This window comes from Heptranchias perlo, chromosome 16, assembly GCF_035084215.1.
Source record: "Heptranchias perlo isolate sHepPer1 chromosome 16, sHepPer1.hap1, whole genome shotgun sequence".
NCBI lineage: Eukaryota > Metazoa > Chordata > Chondrichthyes > Hexanchiformes > Hexanchidae > Heptranchias > Heptranchias perlo.
This window is the reverse complement of record NC_090340.1, coordinates 27,384,971-27,400,731: the sequence shown is the minus strand read 5'-3', so window position 1 is coordinate 27,400,731 and position 15,761 is coordinate 27,384,971. Positions and strand designations below refer to the sequence as shown.

Sequence of the window (15,761 nt, the reverse complement as noted above, 5' to 3'; positions counted from 1 at the left end):
AGTTGATATGCCATTCAGAAAAGTAAACTCTGCCTCAGATTGTAAGCCTTGAATAATATGTTTTATTTTAGTAAGGCAGATGTTCCAAGGCTACTGTAATTTTTCACAAGATTCAGATTTGAATTGTTGACAGTCTGCTAACCTTTGATTTTTTTTCTTAGATTGAAAGAATGCATCTTGTCTTTGTTGTCTTAGAGGCTTGATGTACTGGTATTGTGCAAACTTTGAAAATTCCAGTTAATCTTTTCCTTTTGTGGACAAGCTGAAACTGGTTTGAATTCCCTTTGTGCTTAATGGTACAATATTACCATAGTATATTACATTCCTTTACATTTGTAGGTGATGAGCAAAATTTGGGAAAATGCTTAAATAGTAATCATTAAATTTGTTTTTTTTTAAAATCTATAAATGCACTTTATACAAATACAACAAATGGTTATGAGAACGGACTTTTGGTCTCACATTACAAATTCAAATCTATTGAGGGGAAGATATAGGCAGAGTTCTGACAGAGTGTACTGCAGATTAGCCCATGATAGCCCTCTTTATTTTATTTGTTCGTGGGATGTGGACGTCGCTGGCAAGGCCAGCATTTATTGCCCATCCCTAATTGCCCTTGAGAAGGTGGTGGTGAGCTGCCTTCTTGAACCGCTGCAGTCCGTGTGGTGAAGGTTCTCCTACAGTGCTGTTAGGTAGGGAGTTTCAGGATTTTGACCCAGTGACGATGAAGGAACGGCGATATATTTCCAAGTCGGGATGCCGTGTGACTTGGAGGGGAACATGCAGGTGGTGGTGTTCCCATGTGCCTACTGCCCTTGTCCTTCCAGGTGGTGTAGGTTGCGGGTTTGGGAGGTGCTGTCGAAGAAGCCTGTGGATGGTACACACTGCAGCCACAGTGCGCCGGTGGTGAAGGGAGTGAATGTTTAGGGTAGTGGATGAGGTGCCAATCAAGCGGGCTGCTTTGTCCTGGATGGTGTCGAGCTTCTTGAGTGTTGTTGGAGCTGCACTCATCCAGGAAAGTGGAGAGTATTCCATCACACTTGTGCCTTGTAGATGGAGGAAAGGCTTTGGGGAGTCAGGTGGTGAGTCACTCGCTGCAGAATACCTAGCCTTTGACCTGCTCTGACTTGCAGGATATTCGTGGGTAAAATACCCAAAAAAACAAATTGCTGCATCACTTTAATTTCTAAGGACCCAACTGAATTTTATAGAACATGTGACCAATAACAACATATGGCTAAACTAGAAGATCACAACCAAGTTCTGTTGCACCCTCTACCCATTATTAACAAACCTTTCAAAAGGTGGCCACTTGCCTAACACAAGTCGGTCAGGGAAATACTTATTAACCCTTGTAGATTATGTGTCTAGGTATCCAGATGTGGTAGCACTTGCATCCATGGCTGCAGATGTTGAGGCATTTGTACTGCAAGGTATTCACTTGGGTTAGTTGGGTTCCCAAGAAGGGGTTTTGTCTGATCAAGGGACTTACTTTATGTTTTAGCTAATCATTCAATTATGGCAAGAGAGCAAAATAAAATCACTTCAATCCACCCCATACCATCTTCAGGTAAACTGGGTGGTAGAGAGGCATAATGGCACACTGACCTGAATGCTGCACTTTTGCTGAGCAGAGCCCCAAGGATTGGGATAAAACATTGCCATTTTTATTGTTTGCTAACAGTGAGGTGTGCCAAGAATCTACAGGGTTCTGACCGTTAGAATTGCTATCTAGATGCTGAGCATGCAGTTCATTAATGATAATCAAAGATGTATGGTCAGAGAAAACCACTGATGAAGACAGAAATATAGTAGAATGTAAAATTAAAGTGAGGGCTGACCTAACCAGGTTGGCCGAACTTAACGTAAGAGAATCTAAAACGGGTGCAGGACCAGCAATAAAGCTGGTACAACTGCAGTGCTAGACACCGAGAGTACCAGGCAGGCCAGAATGCTTTGGTTCTACTGTCAGTGTAATAAAGTTACAGGCTCACTAGGCAAGTCCATATAGAATATCCTCCATGACCTCACCCCTCCCTTCAAAAGTACTTAATTGGCTGTAAAGCGCTTTGGGACGTTCTGAGGTCGTCAAAGGTGCTGTATGAATCCTTCCTTTTTTTTTTCCCTTCCTTTTCGACGCTCCTTAAAACCTATCTCTTTCACCAAGCTTTTAGTCATCTGTTCTAATATCTGCTTCTTTGGGTCAGTGTCAATTTTTGTCTAATAACGTGAAGTGCTGGAAAGCTGTATTTAGGTACATTATGTAGTTGAGATACCCAATTGAGCATATAAGCACCGGGTCTACCACATGAACTTGTTAAAACACTATGGGATAAATTTTAAACCCCAAGAACGGGCAGGTTGGGAGTAAAAATCCTCAGTTTTCAGAGCGGGGCCGCATCCCGGCTCAAACACGCCTATTTCTGGGTTTAACCCAGGCAAGTTTGTATGTGTGCGGAGGGCAGATACCAGGAAGCCCCACCCCCACTTAAAGCCAGCGGGCCGAAACTTAAAAGGGCAATGGACCTTATTGAGATAGTTGAGGTACTTATTTCACGTATTGGAATAATAAAACAAAATTAACCTTACCTGTTCAGGTTTCCCATCGATTCTGAATCATGTCAGGTGAAAGCAGGCAGGAAGGGCCAGATCCATGAGGTGAGTGCCTTTATTGCATTGCCTGTGGGCCTGGAAGAGCAGGAGTGCTTCATCCAGACCCAACAAACTCACGTGGCTGACAAGATTCCCCCCCCCCCGCAATGGTAGACCCCCACCTACCTTCGACCTCCAGAGACCTCCGATCTTCTTTCTCGGCCCCCACAGATCTCCACCCCACCCCCCACCACCCCCAACCCATGATCACTCCCTCTGATCACTGGCTGCGCAGGCCTTCTTGCCCAGCAGCCAGCCAGCCTGTCAATCAGGCTGGCTGCTGGGCGCGAAACCTCACAACCTGCCCACTTACCTTCCTGGTTTCACACCCGGAAATCTTCCCCCCTGCTCTCTTCCTGGCGTGCAGTTAAAATTTACTCCTATCTCTTCCATAAGAAAAGGTCTGTGTATCGTTGCCGTCCCAGAGGAGGGTGAGATTATAGATCTCTTGTCTGAGAGTAAAACAGCTCAGTTTAGATCCATTGTGTCAACATGCAAACTCCATCCCACACAGTGTAAAGGGTCACATGGGCAGGGAATTACAGGAGATGCTGATCTGGGAGTAATATGGCAGTCCCAGCCTCCATGCTATTGTCAGGGAGTTGGTCCACAAGGTCAAGACCATGTTGTTCTGTGTACGTTATCAGAAGCAAAATGATTTGACAGAGGCTGAAGTCTACCCAATCCTGTGCACAGAGATTCTTGAGAAACCATGGACTGCCAAATATATCTCCCGCCTTAATCAAAGGTTATTGGCACGTGCTATTAACGCAGGGGCCCAGTTGCACTCTGCATTTGCCAAACCATCAGGGTTTTATGAGTTTACAATTGCTGTTTTCAGAATAAAGAATGTCTCTGCTATATTGCAGTGGTTGGTGAATTCTGTTTTGACAGGCTGGGGATTATGACCAAGCACACATCGATGACATTACCATGGACATGTGAGGAACACCTCGTGCATGTCACCAACATACTTGTGTTTTTTGCTCAGGTGTCTAACACGAATGGAAGCCACTAGTATGGTGCTCGTTGCCTCTGCCACATCACACCAGAATTTTATATTACCAGTATAATCTACTTAATTCAGGAGTGCAACCCCATAGATAATGAAGCCGTCCGTGCCTGCATGCAGCAAGACCTGGACAACATCCAGGCTTGGGCTGATAAGTGGCAAGTAACATTTGTGCCAGACAAGTGCCAGGCAGGTGGTTAGACTCTCCAACAAAAGAGTCTAACCACCTCCCCTTGACAATCAACGGCATTACCACCGCCAAATCCCCCACCATCAACATCCTGGGGGTCACCATTGACCAGAAACTTAACTGGACCAGCCACATAAATACTGTGGTTACAAGAGCAGGTCAGAGACTGGGTATTCTGCGGCGAGTGACTCACCTCCTGACTCCCCAAAGCCTTTCCACCATCTACAAGGCACAAGTCAGGAGTGTGATGGAATACCCTCCACTTGCCTGGATGAGTGCAGCTCCAACAACATTCAAGAAGCTCGACACCATCCAGAACAAAGCAGCCCGCTTGATTGGCACCCCATCCACCACCCTAAACATTCACTCTCTTCACCACTGGCGCATTGTGGCTGCAGTGTGTACCATTCACGGGATGCACTGCAGCAACTCGCCAAGGCTTCTTCGACAGTACCTTCCAAACCCACGATCTCTACCACCTGGAAGGACATTGGCAGCAGGCACATGGGAACAACACTATCTACATGTTCCCCTCCAAGTCACACGGCATCCCGACTTGGAAATATATCACCGTTCCTTCGTCGTTGCTGGGTCAAAATCCTGGAATTCCCTACCTAACAGCACTGTGGGAGAACCTTCACCACATGGACTGCAGCGGTTCAACAAGGTGGCTCACCACCACCCTCTCAAGGGCAATTAGGGATGGGCAATAAATGCTGGCCTCGCACATCCCACGAATGAATTTTTTAAAAGTTGCTAGCAAACTACTATTGCAAATGAGGCTTTAAAGAAAATGATCGTATTTTTATTACACAAAAATAAACCGAATACACTTATGTCTTTTAAGCTAAAATCACTTGTAATTTATTGTTGCTTAGAATGTTACATATTTTTATTTTGGGAGCATAAGCTGCTTTAGAAAGTTTCTTTAAAATTTTGATTTGTTTAGTCATTTTTAGGAAAGTACAGTTTGATCTCATTGTGGCTAACATTTAACTTTCAAAAGAACACTGGAGCTTTTGTGCTGTTCTATCTTTTCTTTGCCTATTCTATGCACTTCCCAGAAGTTTGTAACAGCTGAGGACAAAGACGAGGAGATTTTTACCAGAATTTTAGGCAATTCGCTGAAGTTCACAGCTCAGGCTTTGGGTGGAGTTCTAGAATATAGTAATTTCCTTCCAGAGGAAGTGACCACACAGTGTTGGTATGCAATCTGAGCAAAGGAGTCCTTGCTGTTCAGCTCTGGCAAAAAGAGCAGAGACAGACTGGGCTGTGAAAAATGCCTCACTTTACTGTGGTCCCGGTAGAAGACCAGCACCGATCGGATTATGATAGCTTGGAAGGAGTGACCTGGGTTGATTACAGAGAAGCTGGGCATTGTTCAAGAGACCCAAATGATACAGTGAGCTCTGACGGTAAGTTGTGAAAACTTTCTAAACGTCCCTGTTCAGCTGCTTCTCTGTTCTGCTAACTTGACTTGACCTCTCCTCCTTCCCTCCCCCCCCACCCCCCCCCCCAAAAAAAAAACTCCCAAACTATCTACAAGCTGCGTATTGATGTAGTTTAAGATCTGATAAAATTTCCATAGTTACAGCCAGGAATTGTTATCTATAGTTTTGGAAGTATGCTGCAAGTAGATTCAACATATTCAACAATCTGTTTTGTTGTGTAGTCTGCGGTAAATGCAGGACTGATGTAAGGATGAATTCAAGTGAGACCATGACGAGCTTTTTCCAAATGCCAGTGGAATATGAAACGGCAATATGAGATGCAATCTGCTTTTTTTTTAAAAGAAGTCAACAAAATTAAGATAATATTTTTCAAGCCATTGCAGTAACTAAGCAGTGATTTTTGTATACGGTGTTTTCTTGTGTGAGTTTTATATTCTGGTTTAAGTTTTATGTACTATAGAGTGCGAAGAAGTGCATGGTGTCATCTGTAGAGATAAAGTTACTAATGTATGATGCTTTATATTAGGCTGAAGAATGTACTTTTTTTTAATCCACCTGTTTTCAGATTAACAAGATGTTGGGTCCATTTAGATCCCTTAATTAGCTCAGAAATTGAAATGAAGGAAAAAAAGTCCTGTTGTAACATTTTCATGTGCTATAAATTTTGAAATATTGAATACAAGAATACAATGTGAATTCGCATCTTTTGCCTTTTTTATTTGTCTTTTGAGTTTGGTAACAGACCAACTACAAGAAGTTTTATTTCCTTCCAGAGTATTTTGTTTAGAAATGGTACTGTTGTACTAACAGTGCACAGCTGTTTGTTAAAGCTGTGTGTTCTCTCCTTATGACACAAGTGGACAGAATTGATTTAGTCAGGAAGATAATAGGATGCATATTGGGTACAGGTGGTTTACAGAAAAAGCACTGATAACTGCTGTACAACTCATCAGCTCAGCATGTCTTCATGTGCTGCTAATACATCAAAAATTATAATGTCTGGTTACTTATGGAATGTTACAAATTCGAGTCTGCTGTTGATACATTCTTTGTTTAGTGATGTCAGTTGCTCCTGTGTCTATTGTAGGAGTTGACTCATACTGCCCTGTATCTGCTTGTTTGCTGGAGGAACCTGGGAGAGTAACAATAGAACCCCCTTGTGACTGGAGCTGGACATCCATGTCTTTTGCATGTGTATTTCTTTAATTTCTCCAACGGTGGGCCAAGTTAATACTAGATAAGATGAAGTTCGGTAAGCTTCGAATCGTAAATTGTTTTATTCCACAGTAGGGTGAAACATACAGAGCAATGAAGAAAGAAAAGGGAGAACTTGCATTTGTATAACGCCTTTCATGACCTTGGAACGTCCCAAAACATGTCACAGCCAATGAGCTACTTTTGAAGTGTAGTCACTGTTGTAATATGGGTAAACACAGTAGCCAGTTTGCGCACAGAAAGGTCTCACAAAGAACACCAACAATTGGTGATTTTAGTTGCGGGATAAATATTGGCCAATACACCTGGAGAGCTCCTGTGCTCTTCACATAATATCATGGGATCTGCCCCCTGAGACGGCAGATAGGGCATGCTTTAATGTCTCATCTGAAAGACAGCACCTCCGATAGTGCAGCACTCCCTCAGTACTTCGCTGAAGTATCAGCCTAGATTATGTACTCAAGTCCCTGGAGTGGGGCTTGAACCAGGTGAGAGGGCTGGCACCCTATGATAAGGGTATGATCATAGTTCAGTTGGCACAACTTGTATGCACGTAATGAAAAAAACTAAAGAACATTTCAGTGGGTTGTCTTACTTAACTTAAAACAGATTAATCCCTCTGCATACTTTTTTTTTTATTCGTTCATGGGATGTGGGCGTCGCTGGTGAGGCCAGCATTTATTGCCTATCCCTAATTGTCCTCGAGAAGGTGGTGGTGAGCCGCCTTCTTGAACCGCTGCAGTCCGTGTGGTGACGGTTCTCCCACAGTGCTGTTAGGAAGGGAGTTCCAGGATTTTGACCCAGCGACAATGAAGGAACGGCGATATATTTCCAAGTCGGGATGGTGTGTGACTTGGAGGGGAACGTGCAGGTGGTGTTGTTCCCATGCACCTGCTGCCCTTGTCCTTCTAGGTGGTAGAGGTCGCGGGTTTGGGAGGTGCTGTCGAAGAAGCCTTGGCGAGTTGCTGCAGTGTATCCTGTGGATGGTGCACACTGCAGCCACAGTGCGCCAGTGGTGAAGGGAGTGAATGTTTAGGGTGGTGGATGGGGTGCCAATCAAGCGGGCTGCTTTATCTTGGATGGTGTCGAGCTTCTTGAGTGTTGTTGGAGCTGCACTCATCCAGGCAAGTGGAGAGTATTCCATCACACTCCTGACTTGTGCCTTGTAGATGGTGGAAAGGCTTTGGGGAGTCAGGAGGTGAGTCACTCGCCACAGAATACCCAGCCTCTGACCTGCTCTCGTAGCCACAGTATTTATATGGCTGTTCCAGTTAAGTTTCTGGTCAATGGTGACCCCCAGGATGTTGATGGTGGGGGATTCGGCGATGGTAATGCCGTTGAATGTCAAGAGGAGGTGGTTAGACTCTCTCTTGTTGGAGATGGTCATTGCCTGGCACTTATCTGGCGCGAATGTTACTTGCCATTTATCAGCCCAAGCCTGGATGTTGTCCAGGTCTTGCTGCATGCGGGCTCGGACTGCTTCATTATCTGAGGGGTTGCGAATGGAACTGAACACTGTGCAGTCATCAGCGAACATCCCCATTTCTGACCTTATGATGGAGGGAAGGTCATTGATGAAGCAGCTGAAGATGGTTGGGCCAAGGACACTGCCCTGAGGAACTCCTGCAGCAATGCCCTGGGGCTGAGATGATTGGCCTCCAACAACCACTACCATCTTCCTTTGTGCCAGGTATGACTCCAGCCACTGGGGAGTTTTCCCCCTGATTCCCATTGACTTCAATTTTACGAGGGCTCCTTGATGCCACACTCTGTCAAATGCTGCCTTGATGTCAAGGGCAGTCACTCTCCCCTCACCTCTGGAATTCAGCTCTTTTGTCCATGTTTGGACCAAGGCTGTAATGAGGTCTGGAGCTGAGTGGTCCTGGCGGAACCCAAACTGAGCATCGGTGAGCAGGTTATGGGTGAGTAAGTGCCGCTTGATAGCACTGTCGACGACACCTTCCATCACTTTGCTGATGATTGAGAGTTCGGATTGGATTTGTCCTGCTTTTTGTGGACAGGACATACCTGGGCAATTTTCCACATTGTCGGGTAGATGCCAGTGTTGTAGCTGTACTGGAACAGCTTGGCTAGAGGTGCAGCTAGTTCTGGAGCACAAGTCTTCAGCACTACAGCTGGGATGTTGTCGGGGCCCATAGCCTTTGCTGTATCCAGTGCACTCAGCCGTTTCTTGATATCACGTAGAGTGAATCGAATTGGCTGAAGACTGGCTTCCGTGATGGTGGGGATATTGGGAGGAGGCTGAGATGGATCATCCACTCGGCACTTCTGGCTGAAGATGGTTGCAAACGCTTCAGCCTTTTCTTTTGCACTCACGTGCTGGACTCCGCCATCATTGAGAATGGGGATATTTGCAGAGCCTCCTCCTCCCGTTAGTTGTTTAATTGTCCACCACCATTCACGACTGGATGTGGCAGGACTGCAGAGCTTTGATCTGATCCGTTGGTTGTGGAATCGCTTAGCTCTGTCTATAGCATGTTGCTTCCGCTGTTTAGCATGCATGTAGTCCTGTGTTGTAGCTTCACCAGGTTGGCACCTCATTTTTAGGTATGCCTGGTGCTGCTCCTGGCATGCTCTTCTACACTCCTCATTGAACCAGGGTTGATCCCCTGGCTTGTTGGTAATGGTAGAGTGAGGAATATGCCGGGCCATGAGGTTACAGATTGTGCTGGAATACAATTCTGCTGCTGCTGATGGCCCACAGCGCCTCATGGATGCCCAGTTTTGAGCTGCTTGATCCGTTCTGAATCTATCCCATTTAGTACGGTGGGAGTGCCACACAACACGTTGGATGGTGTCCTCAGTGCGAAGACGGGACTTCATCTCCACGAGGACTGTGCGGTGGTCACTCCTACCAATACTGTCATGGACAGATGCATTTGCGACAGGTAGATTGGTGAGGACGAGGTCAAGTAAGTTTTTCCCTCGTGTTGGTTCGCTCACCACCTGCAGCTATGTCCTTCAGGACTCGGCCAGCTCGGTCAGTAGTGGTGCTACCGAGCCACTCTTGGTGATGGATATTGAAGTCCCCCACCCAGAGTACATTTTGTGCCCTTGCTACCCTCAGTGCTTCCTCCAAGTGGTGCTCAACATGGAGGAGGACTGATTCATCAGCTGAGGGAGGACGGTAGGTGGTAATCAGCAGGAGGTTTCCTTGCCCATGTTTGACCTGATGCCATGAGATTTCATGGGGTCCAGAGTCAATGTTGAGGACTCCCAGGGCCACTCCCTCCTGACTGTATATCACTGGACCGCCACCTCTGGGATGGTGATGGAAGAGTCTGGGACGTTGGCTGAACGATATGATTCTGTAAGTATGGCTATGTCAGGCTGTTGCTTGACTAGTCTGTGGGACAGCTCTCCCAATTTTGGCACAAGTCCCCAGATGTTAGTAAGGAGGACCTTGCAGGGTCGACTGGGCTTGGTGTTTTGCCATTGTCGTGTCTGGTGCCTAGTGGTCCGATGCCTAGTGGTCCGTCCGGTTTTATTCTTATTATGACTTTTCGTAGCGAGATTTTACAACTGAGTGGCTTGCTCGGCCATTTCAGAGGGCAATTAAGAATCAACCACATTGCTGTGGGTCTGGAGTCACATATAGGCCAGACCGGGTAAGGATGGCAGGTTTCCTTCCCTAAAGGACATTAGTGAACCAGATGGGTTTTTATGACAATCCGGTAGTTTCATGGCCATCATTACTGATACTAGTATTTTAATTCCAGATTTTTATTTAATTAAATTTAATTAATTGATTGAATTTAAATTCGCCAGCTGCCGTGGCGGGATTTGAACTCATGACTCTGGATTACTAGCCCAGTGACATAACCACTATGCTACCGTACCCTATACTGTTCATCATCCCTGTGTTTTGCTGCCTGCCTGCCTTCAAAAGCCTGACAGGCTTTCTTGGTCTCTGTGTTTATTCGTAAAAACCTCTTGCTCTGTGTCACAAAGCCAGCCCCTTTCACAGACTGACATAGATCAAAAGGTTTTCCAACACAATGATGAGGGGTATATTTTCTGAATACCTGGACAAACTAGAGAATTGCATATTGTTTAGTCTCTAAGAAAAGGAACTGCTGATGAGCATACTAACCACCTTTTGTCTAGGTGCCTCTTTTTTTTAAACCTGTGAAAATACACATTGCTTTTTTTAAGAAAAAGTAATCCTTTTCCCAACTCCCTTCTATGAAAAAATAGTCAAAAAATTCAGAAACGTGACAGAAGCCTAAACCATCAAGCATTATCCATGTATCCAGCAACCACACATGTTATTTTAAGATCTGATAACTTGTCGCGAGTTGTTAAAGTACCCTTTTTATTTACTTATTAAAACTGATAGACACACACACTCAGCAGTACAAGTGCATTCTGCTGGTGTCTGTGAACACCTACCCTTCACTCACACCCCTCTCTGAAATCCGCTGTGCGCTGAATTGCGGGAATGACCTGCCTTATCACTTGGAGGCACAATTTATATGTTGATGTGAATAGTTTTTAAATGAACTCTTCTACATAAGCCAGGAGCTGGAAAATGAAACTCGGCACATTTTAGTATTACTGATGACCTGCAATATAATCATTTCACCCAATTTTTAATATTTTTTTGTAAAATATATGACAACGAATTCTACACATGATTATTCATTGTAACAGGAAATTTCATTATTAAACTGTAAAACATAAACAAAAGTGAATTCTAGTGTGGAACTAGTTTTGCAGTGCTTAGTGCAAAGGGAGCTCCGATTGTGTTCAATGAGCTGTTATTGCCTGAGGGTAAAAAAAAATGCTGTGTATAAAATGCATCATTGTTTTTCCTACAGACATTTACTCAGTAGGTACATGATTGAGTGAAAAAATGTTCATCAGTGTCTATAATTTGTACCCTCCATGATATTAGTCAAAGAACACATCATTTTTCCTATAATTTATAGAATGTCAAATGATGTTGAACCTCTCACATTTTTCATGTTCTTTCTCATGAGCTTCCCAAGTCAGTCCGAGAAAAACAAAGGAAATAACTTGCATGGTACAAAAAAAATGGGGTGAGGAGGGGGTCAGAGATTAACATGTTTATGGGGTGCCTTTACTTGGAATTCATGCCTTTTTTTTCTTGTTGCAGATTTTTTTTTTGTTGCATCAATTTTCAGAGACCACTCATAACTTTCTACAATGTTTTTCTTCAGCTTATTCTTTTCTTGAGCTTCCTTGTTTTTTTTTATTCCCTGAAAATGTTCTATTTTTGACTTTGCTTGCTCAGCAATATCCTTTTCTTTAATTGTACTTTGTGCCAATGCAGTCCCATTCTATCAAAAAAAAACAATGGTCCAGAAATTGCTCATGAAGTAACGGTGAGGCTAGCAGGGCCCACTGTTATTTCAGGTCAAATGGACGAGCAAATTCCGGCGAGCGCACGTGTGCAATCAAAGGCGGAAATCTGGAAATTGCTCTACCGTTTGCCCTGTTCGTTTGAAAGCTATGTGGGAAGGACAGCTCGCCGGCTGAATGAATGGACCAGCGCGAATTTGCTGCGCTGCCCAACTGGAAATGAACTAACCTCCCTAGGAATAAGGTACGCTGAGTTATATCAGGCCTAAATTAACTTTTACTGGTGCGGTAAGTATTAATGACTGCCTAACAACCGCTCTGGCTCTGAAAATTAATTTTTTAAAATGTGGAATCTCATTCCTCCCGATATATAAATTGTTGGACATTTCAAAAAAAAAATTTTTAATTCAAAATTTTTAATTTTTTTTTACTTATTCTTTGTTTCTTTTATCTGTCTTTTAATCTGACCCTCTTTATTTTGTTTTCTTTAACTGATTTTATAATATGTTTGACACTTCCTGGTTCTTAGTCGACATGGCTTGTGAAGGATGCTTCACTTCCTGGTTCTGACTGCGTGGCTTGTCAAGGATGCTTCAAGCTGATAGGAAAAATAAAAAAGCAAAATATTATTTGAATGGAGAAATACTACTAAATGCTGCGGTACAGAGGGATCTGGGTGTCCTCGTACATGAAACACAAAATGTCAGCATACAGGTGCAGCAGGTAATCCGGAAGGCAAATGGAATATTGGCCTTTATTTCTAGAGGGATGGAGTATAAAAGCAGGGGAGTCATGCTACAACTGTACAGGGTGCTGGTGAGACCACACCTGGAGTACTGCGTCCAGTTCTGATGCCCTTATTTAAGGAAGGACATTGGAGGCAGTTCAGAGAAGGTTCACTAGGTTGATTCCAGGTATGGAAGGGTTGTCTTATGAGGAAAGATTGAACAAGTTGGGTCTATACTCATTGGAGTTTAGAAGAATGAGAGGAGATCTTATTGAAACATACAAGATTCTGGGGGGACTCGATAGGGTAGATGCTGAGAGGATGTTAGCCCTCATGGGGGAATCTAAAACTAGGGGGCATAGTCTCAGAATAAGGGGTCGCCCGTTTAAGACGGAAATGAGGAGGAATTTCTTCTCCCAGAGGGTCGTGAATCTTTGGAATTCTTTAGCCCAAAAAGCCGGGGAGGCTGAGTCATTGAATACATTCAAAGCTGAGTTAGACAAATTTTTGATCAGCAAGGGAGTCAAAGGATATGGGGAAAAGGCGAGAAAGTGAAATTGAGGTAAAAATCAGATCAGCCATGATCTCATTAAATGGCGGAGCAGGTTCGAGAGGCCGAATGGCCTACTCCTGCTCCTGTCTCTTATCTCTTATGGCCTTATGGTTGAGTGGCGAGAGCACTCCTTTCCTCTTCTCATAGCTCACAGAAGCCTCGGAAAGAACGCTGCATTTGTTGCAGCTCATCATTGAAGCAAGTTGGCGCCCAGCAACCCCCAAATAGTTTATGGGTGAGTTCATAACTAACGAGCGGGCGAGGTTCGTTTGCCGCTCCGTGCAATTTCTGGGCCATAGTATTATAAAAAGGACAGACTTTATATGTGTATAAGAGTTGTGTGCAGCTGTTGATTTAGAATGGCATTTGTAGTTTATTAATAAAGTCACAGTTGCCTGTCAGAATTCCACTCACATTCAATATATTGTGGTAATATGAATTCCTAATTTTATTCCCGTCTTTCCCGTTTTCCAACCAGTACCACGTAACATGCTGAGGTAAATTAACAATTTTAGTTCATTCACAATGCTGTCGTTAAATTTCAAATTACATTGACCCATAAAAGCCAATGGACCACCATCCAAGAGAAGTGGGATCAATAATTATGCAAGAAGACAAAAACTCATTAGCTAGTTGAAGTTTTAATGGTGTAATTTAACCTATGTAAAAGTAATCTGCAGGACAAGGAGGGAACAAATATAATACTCATTCAAAGAATCTGTATTTGTAACCCAGTGTGGTGAAAGGATTAATATGTATGCCAACTTTTCATCCTAACATTGAAACATTGCAGTAATATTTTAAGTTAAAATACACAACGTAAAAACAGTGTTGACTTTTTGAATATTTTGTACCTGAGCATGTAGACCGTTTTAACTTGTACTTGAAGTGACCTTCATAGCCTGAACTTTTTCTATTAAAGATTAAATTTGGTATGTAGAGTGGCATTTTATTGAAAACTCCATTGTAAGTACCTGTTACTCTTGTAGGTGGTGCTGTCATAGGTATCTTCAACATTAAAGGTGTTATACACAATGGCTGCTATTTTATAGTTCGAGTATATTATTCTGAGATTGCGCAATCTGACCATCAGGTTTTCATAAATCATTAAAGATTCTTTCTGTAATATATTTTCAGCTACCATTTTTTTTTCTCAGTGTTTAAATAAAATAAAGAATTAAAAAAATTGCATATTTCACAATAACATTGAATTTATTCATTACATTGTCTTTTGTGTCTTTTAATGTCTTCATTGAAGTCTTTACTTGAAGACTTCAGCCTGTCGCAAAAGCCTAGGCTTTGACTGAATAGTTTCATCCTACAACAGTTGAGAGAGCTTTCAATCACATCTGTGCATTCTGAGTGTGTGCAGTTTTCAGAATTTCCAAGTTTGCAATCTAAATCATAGGAGTTGAAGAGTGTATCCTCTCTTCCTGTGGGGATTTGAGTTATTTTGCTTTTACCAAAAGAGTTTGAAAGAAACTGGAGATTGAATTCTTGAAGCTTGTATTTCAGGGAAGTGAGGAATTTATATGCTTTTTGTTCTGAACCCCTCAGAGAAAAACAGGCAGCACCTGTGAATATAAACAGTTTTATCATGAAAGATATCAATAGGAATATCAACATCAGTTCATGGGTTTTTAATAGGTAAACTTGGAAATGCAATGAACTTGTTTTTTTATGGGGTATATGTTGTTTGTTTGTGGAAATTTATGTTTATTAAAGACTGTATAAATTGGCAAATTCACTAATAGTGCACTCCTAGCACAGTCCATGAGTGCATATCAGGAAGTTGCATGTCTCCAGTCCATGATTTTCTATTAATTTTAACAAGTAGAAAATCTAAGTTTAAATGCTTGAAGGCAACCTCATAGAGATGGGGGGGGGGGGGGGGGGGGAAAGGAGCTGATGGTTTGAATGAGGCCAATGGCCAGTCCCATTTTCCTCCCCTGCCACCACCCTTGCCCAGAAGGCTGTTAAATCCTGGTCCACCTAATACTGTCAGATCCCTCAATGCTCCAAAGCTCTGACTTGAGTCCTGCTGGATCTCAGGATCTCCCTCTTTAGACTATATTCTCTCTTTCCCACCCACACCCCTCCCCGCCCCCAATCAGGTCCTGCAATTCCTCTCTGTACTCACAAATCAATAGCCTTCATCGTCACTAATCCCATAACTGTCCCCAATGCTCCCAGACATTGAGAACTCACTTCTTAGTGCTCTAGCACCCAGGATCCCTCTTCCAGCAATCCCAGATCCCAGGACCTGTCGCATTGTTCCTTGAAACTTCCTCTCCAGAGTTCCTAGAACCCTGGATGTCCCCTCCTACTGCTTAAGGATCTTGGAAGCCCATCTCAAAGTACTGAAAGACCCTGAGACCCCATCTCAGTATTGCCAGATACCAACGAGTCTCCAATGCCGCATCTTATCAAATGCCTTTTGAAGATCCATGTACACCACATTTTACTGCATTTCCTTTGTAAATACAGTTTGTTATTTTCCCACAACTTTTTGTAAATGAGATTTCAGCAATTTTTATTTGAGTCCTGACACTTCAAAATTTCAGTTTTTGTCTTTTTGCCTTAAAATCATCAAATAACTTAATTCTACAAGAAAT

General features: G+C 43.2%; 1 protein-coding gene and 1 long non-coding RNA gene across 4 annotated transcripts in view; one reads left to right on the top strand and one right to left on the bottom strand.

Annotated features, from left to right (window-relative positions):
* Positions 1-15,761, top strand: part of slc12a4 (solute carrier family 12 member 4) — a 147,011-nt gene that overhangs the window by 23,928 nt on the left and 107,322 nt on the right. The window contains exon 1 of one of the 2 annotated variants that reach the window (XM_067997868.1): positions 5,062-5,269. The exons of the other annotated variant lie outside the window; for it this stretch is intronic. Within the exon in view, the coding sequence (XP_067853969.1) occupies positions 5,134-5,269 (136 nt within the window). The 5' untranslated portion in view covers positions 5,062-5,133. Of the gene's footprint in view, positions 1-5,061; positions 5,270-15,761 lie in introns of those variants that run through there. 2 annotated transcript variants of the gene reach the window in all.
* The window catches only part of LOC137333628 (uncharacterized), a 43,274-nt gene continuing 41,852 nt past the window's right edge, over positions 14,340-15,761 (bottom strand). For both annotated transcript variants that reach the window (XR_010965947.1, XR_010965946.1), the window contains one exon: positions 14,340-14,720. This is a non-coding gene — a long non-coding RNA (uncharacterized lncRNA). The remainder of the gene's footprint in view (positions 14,721-15,761) is intronic.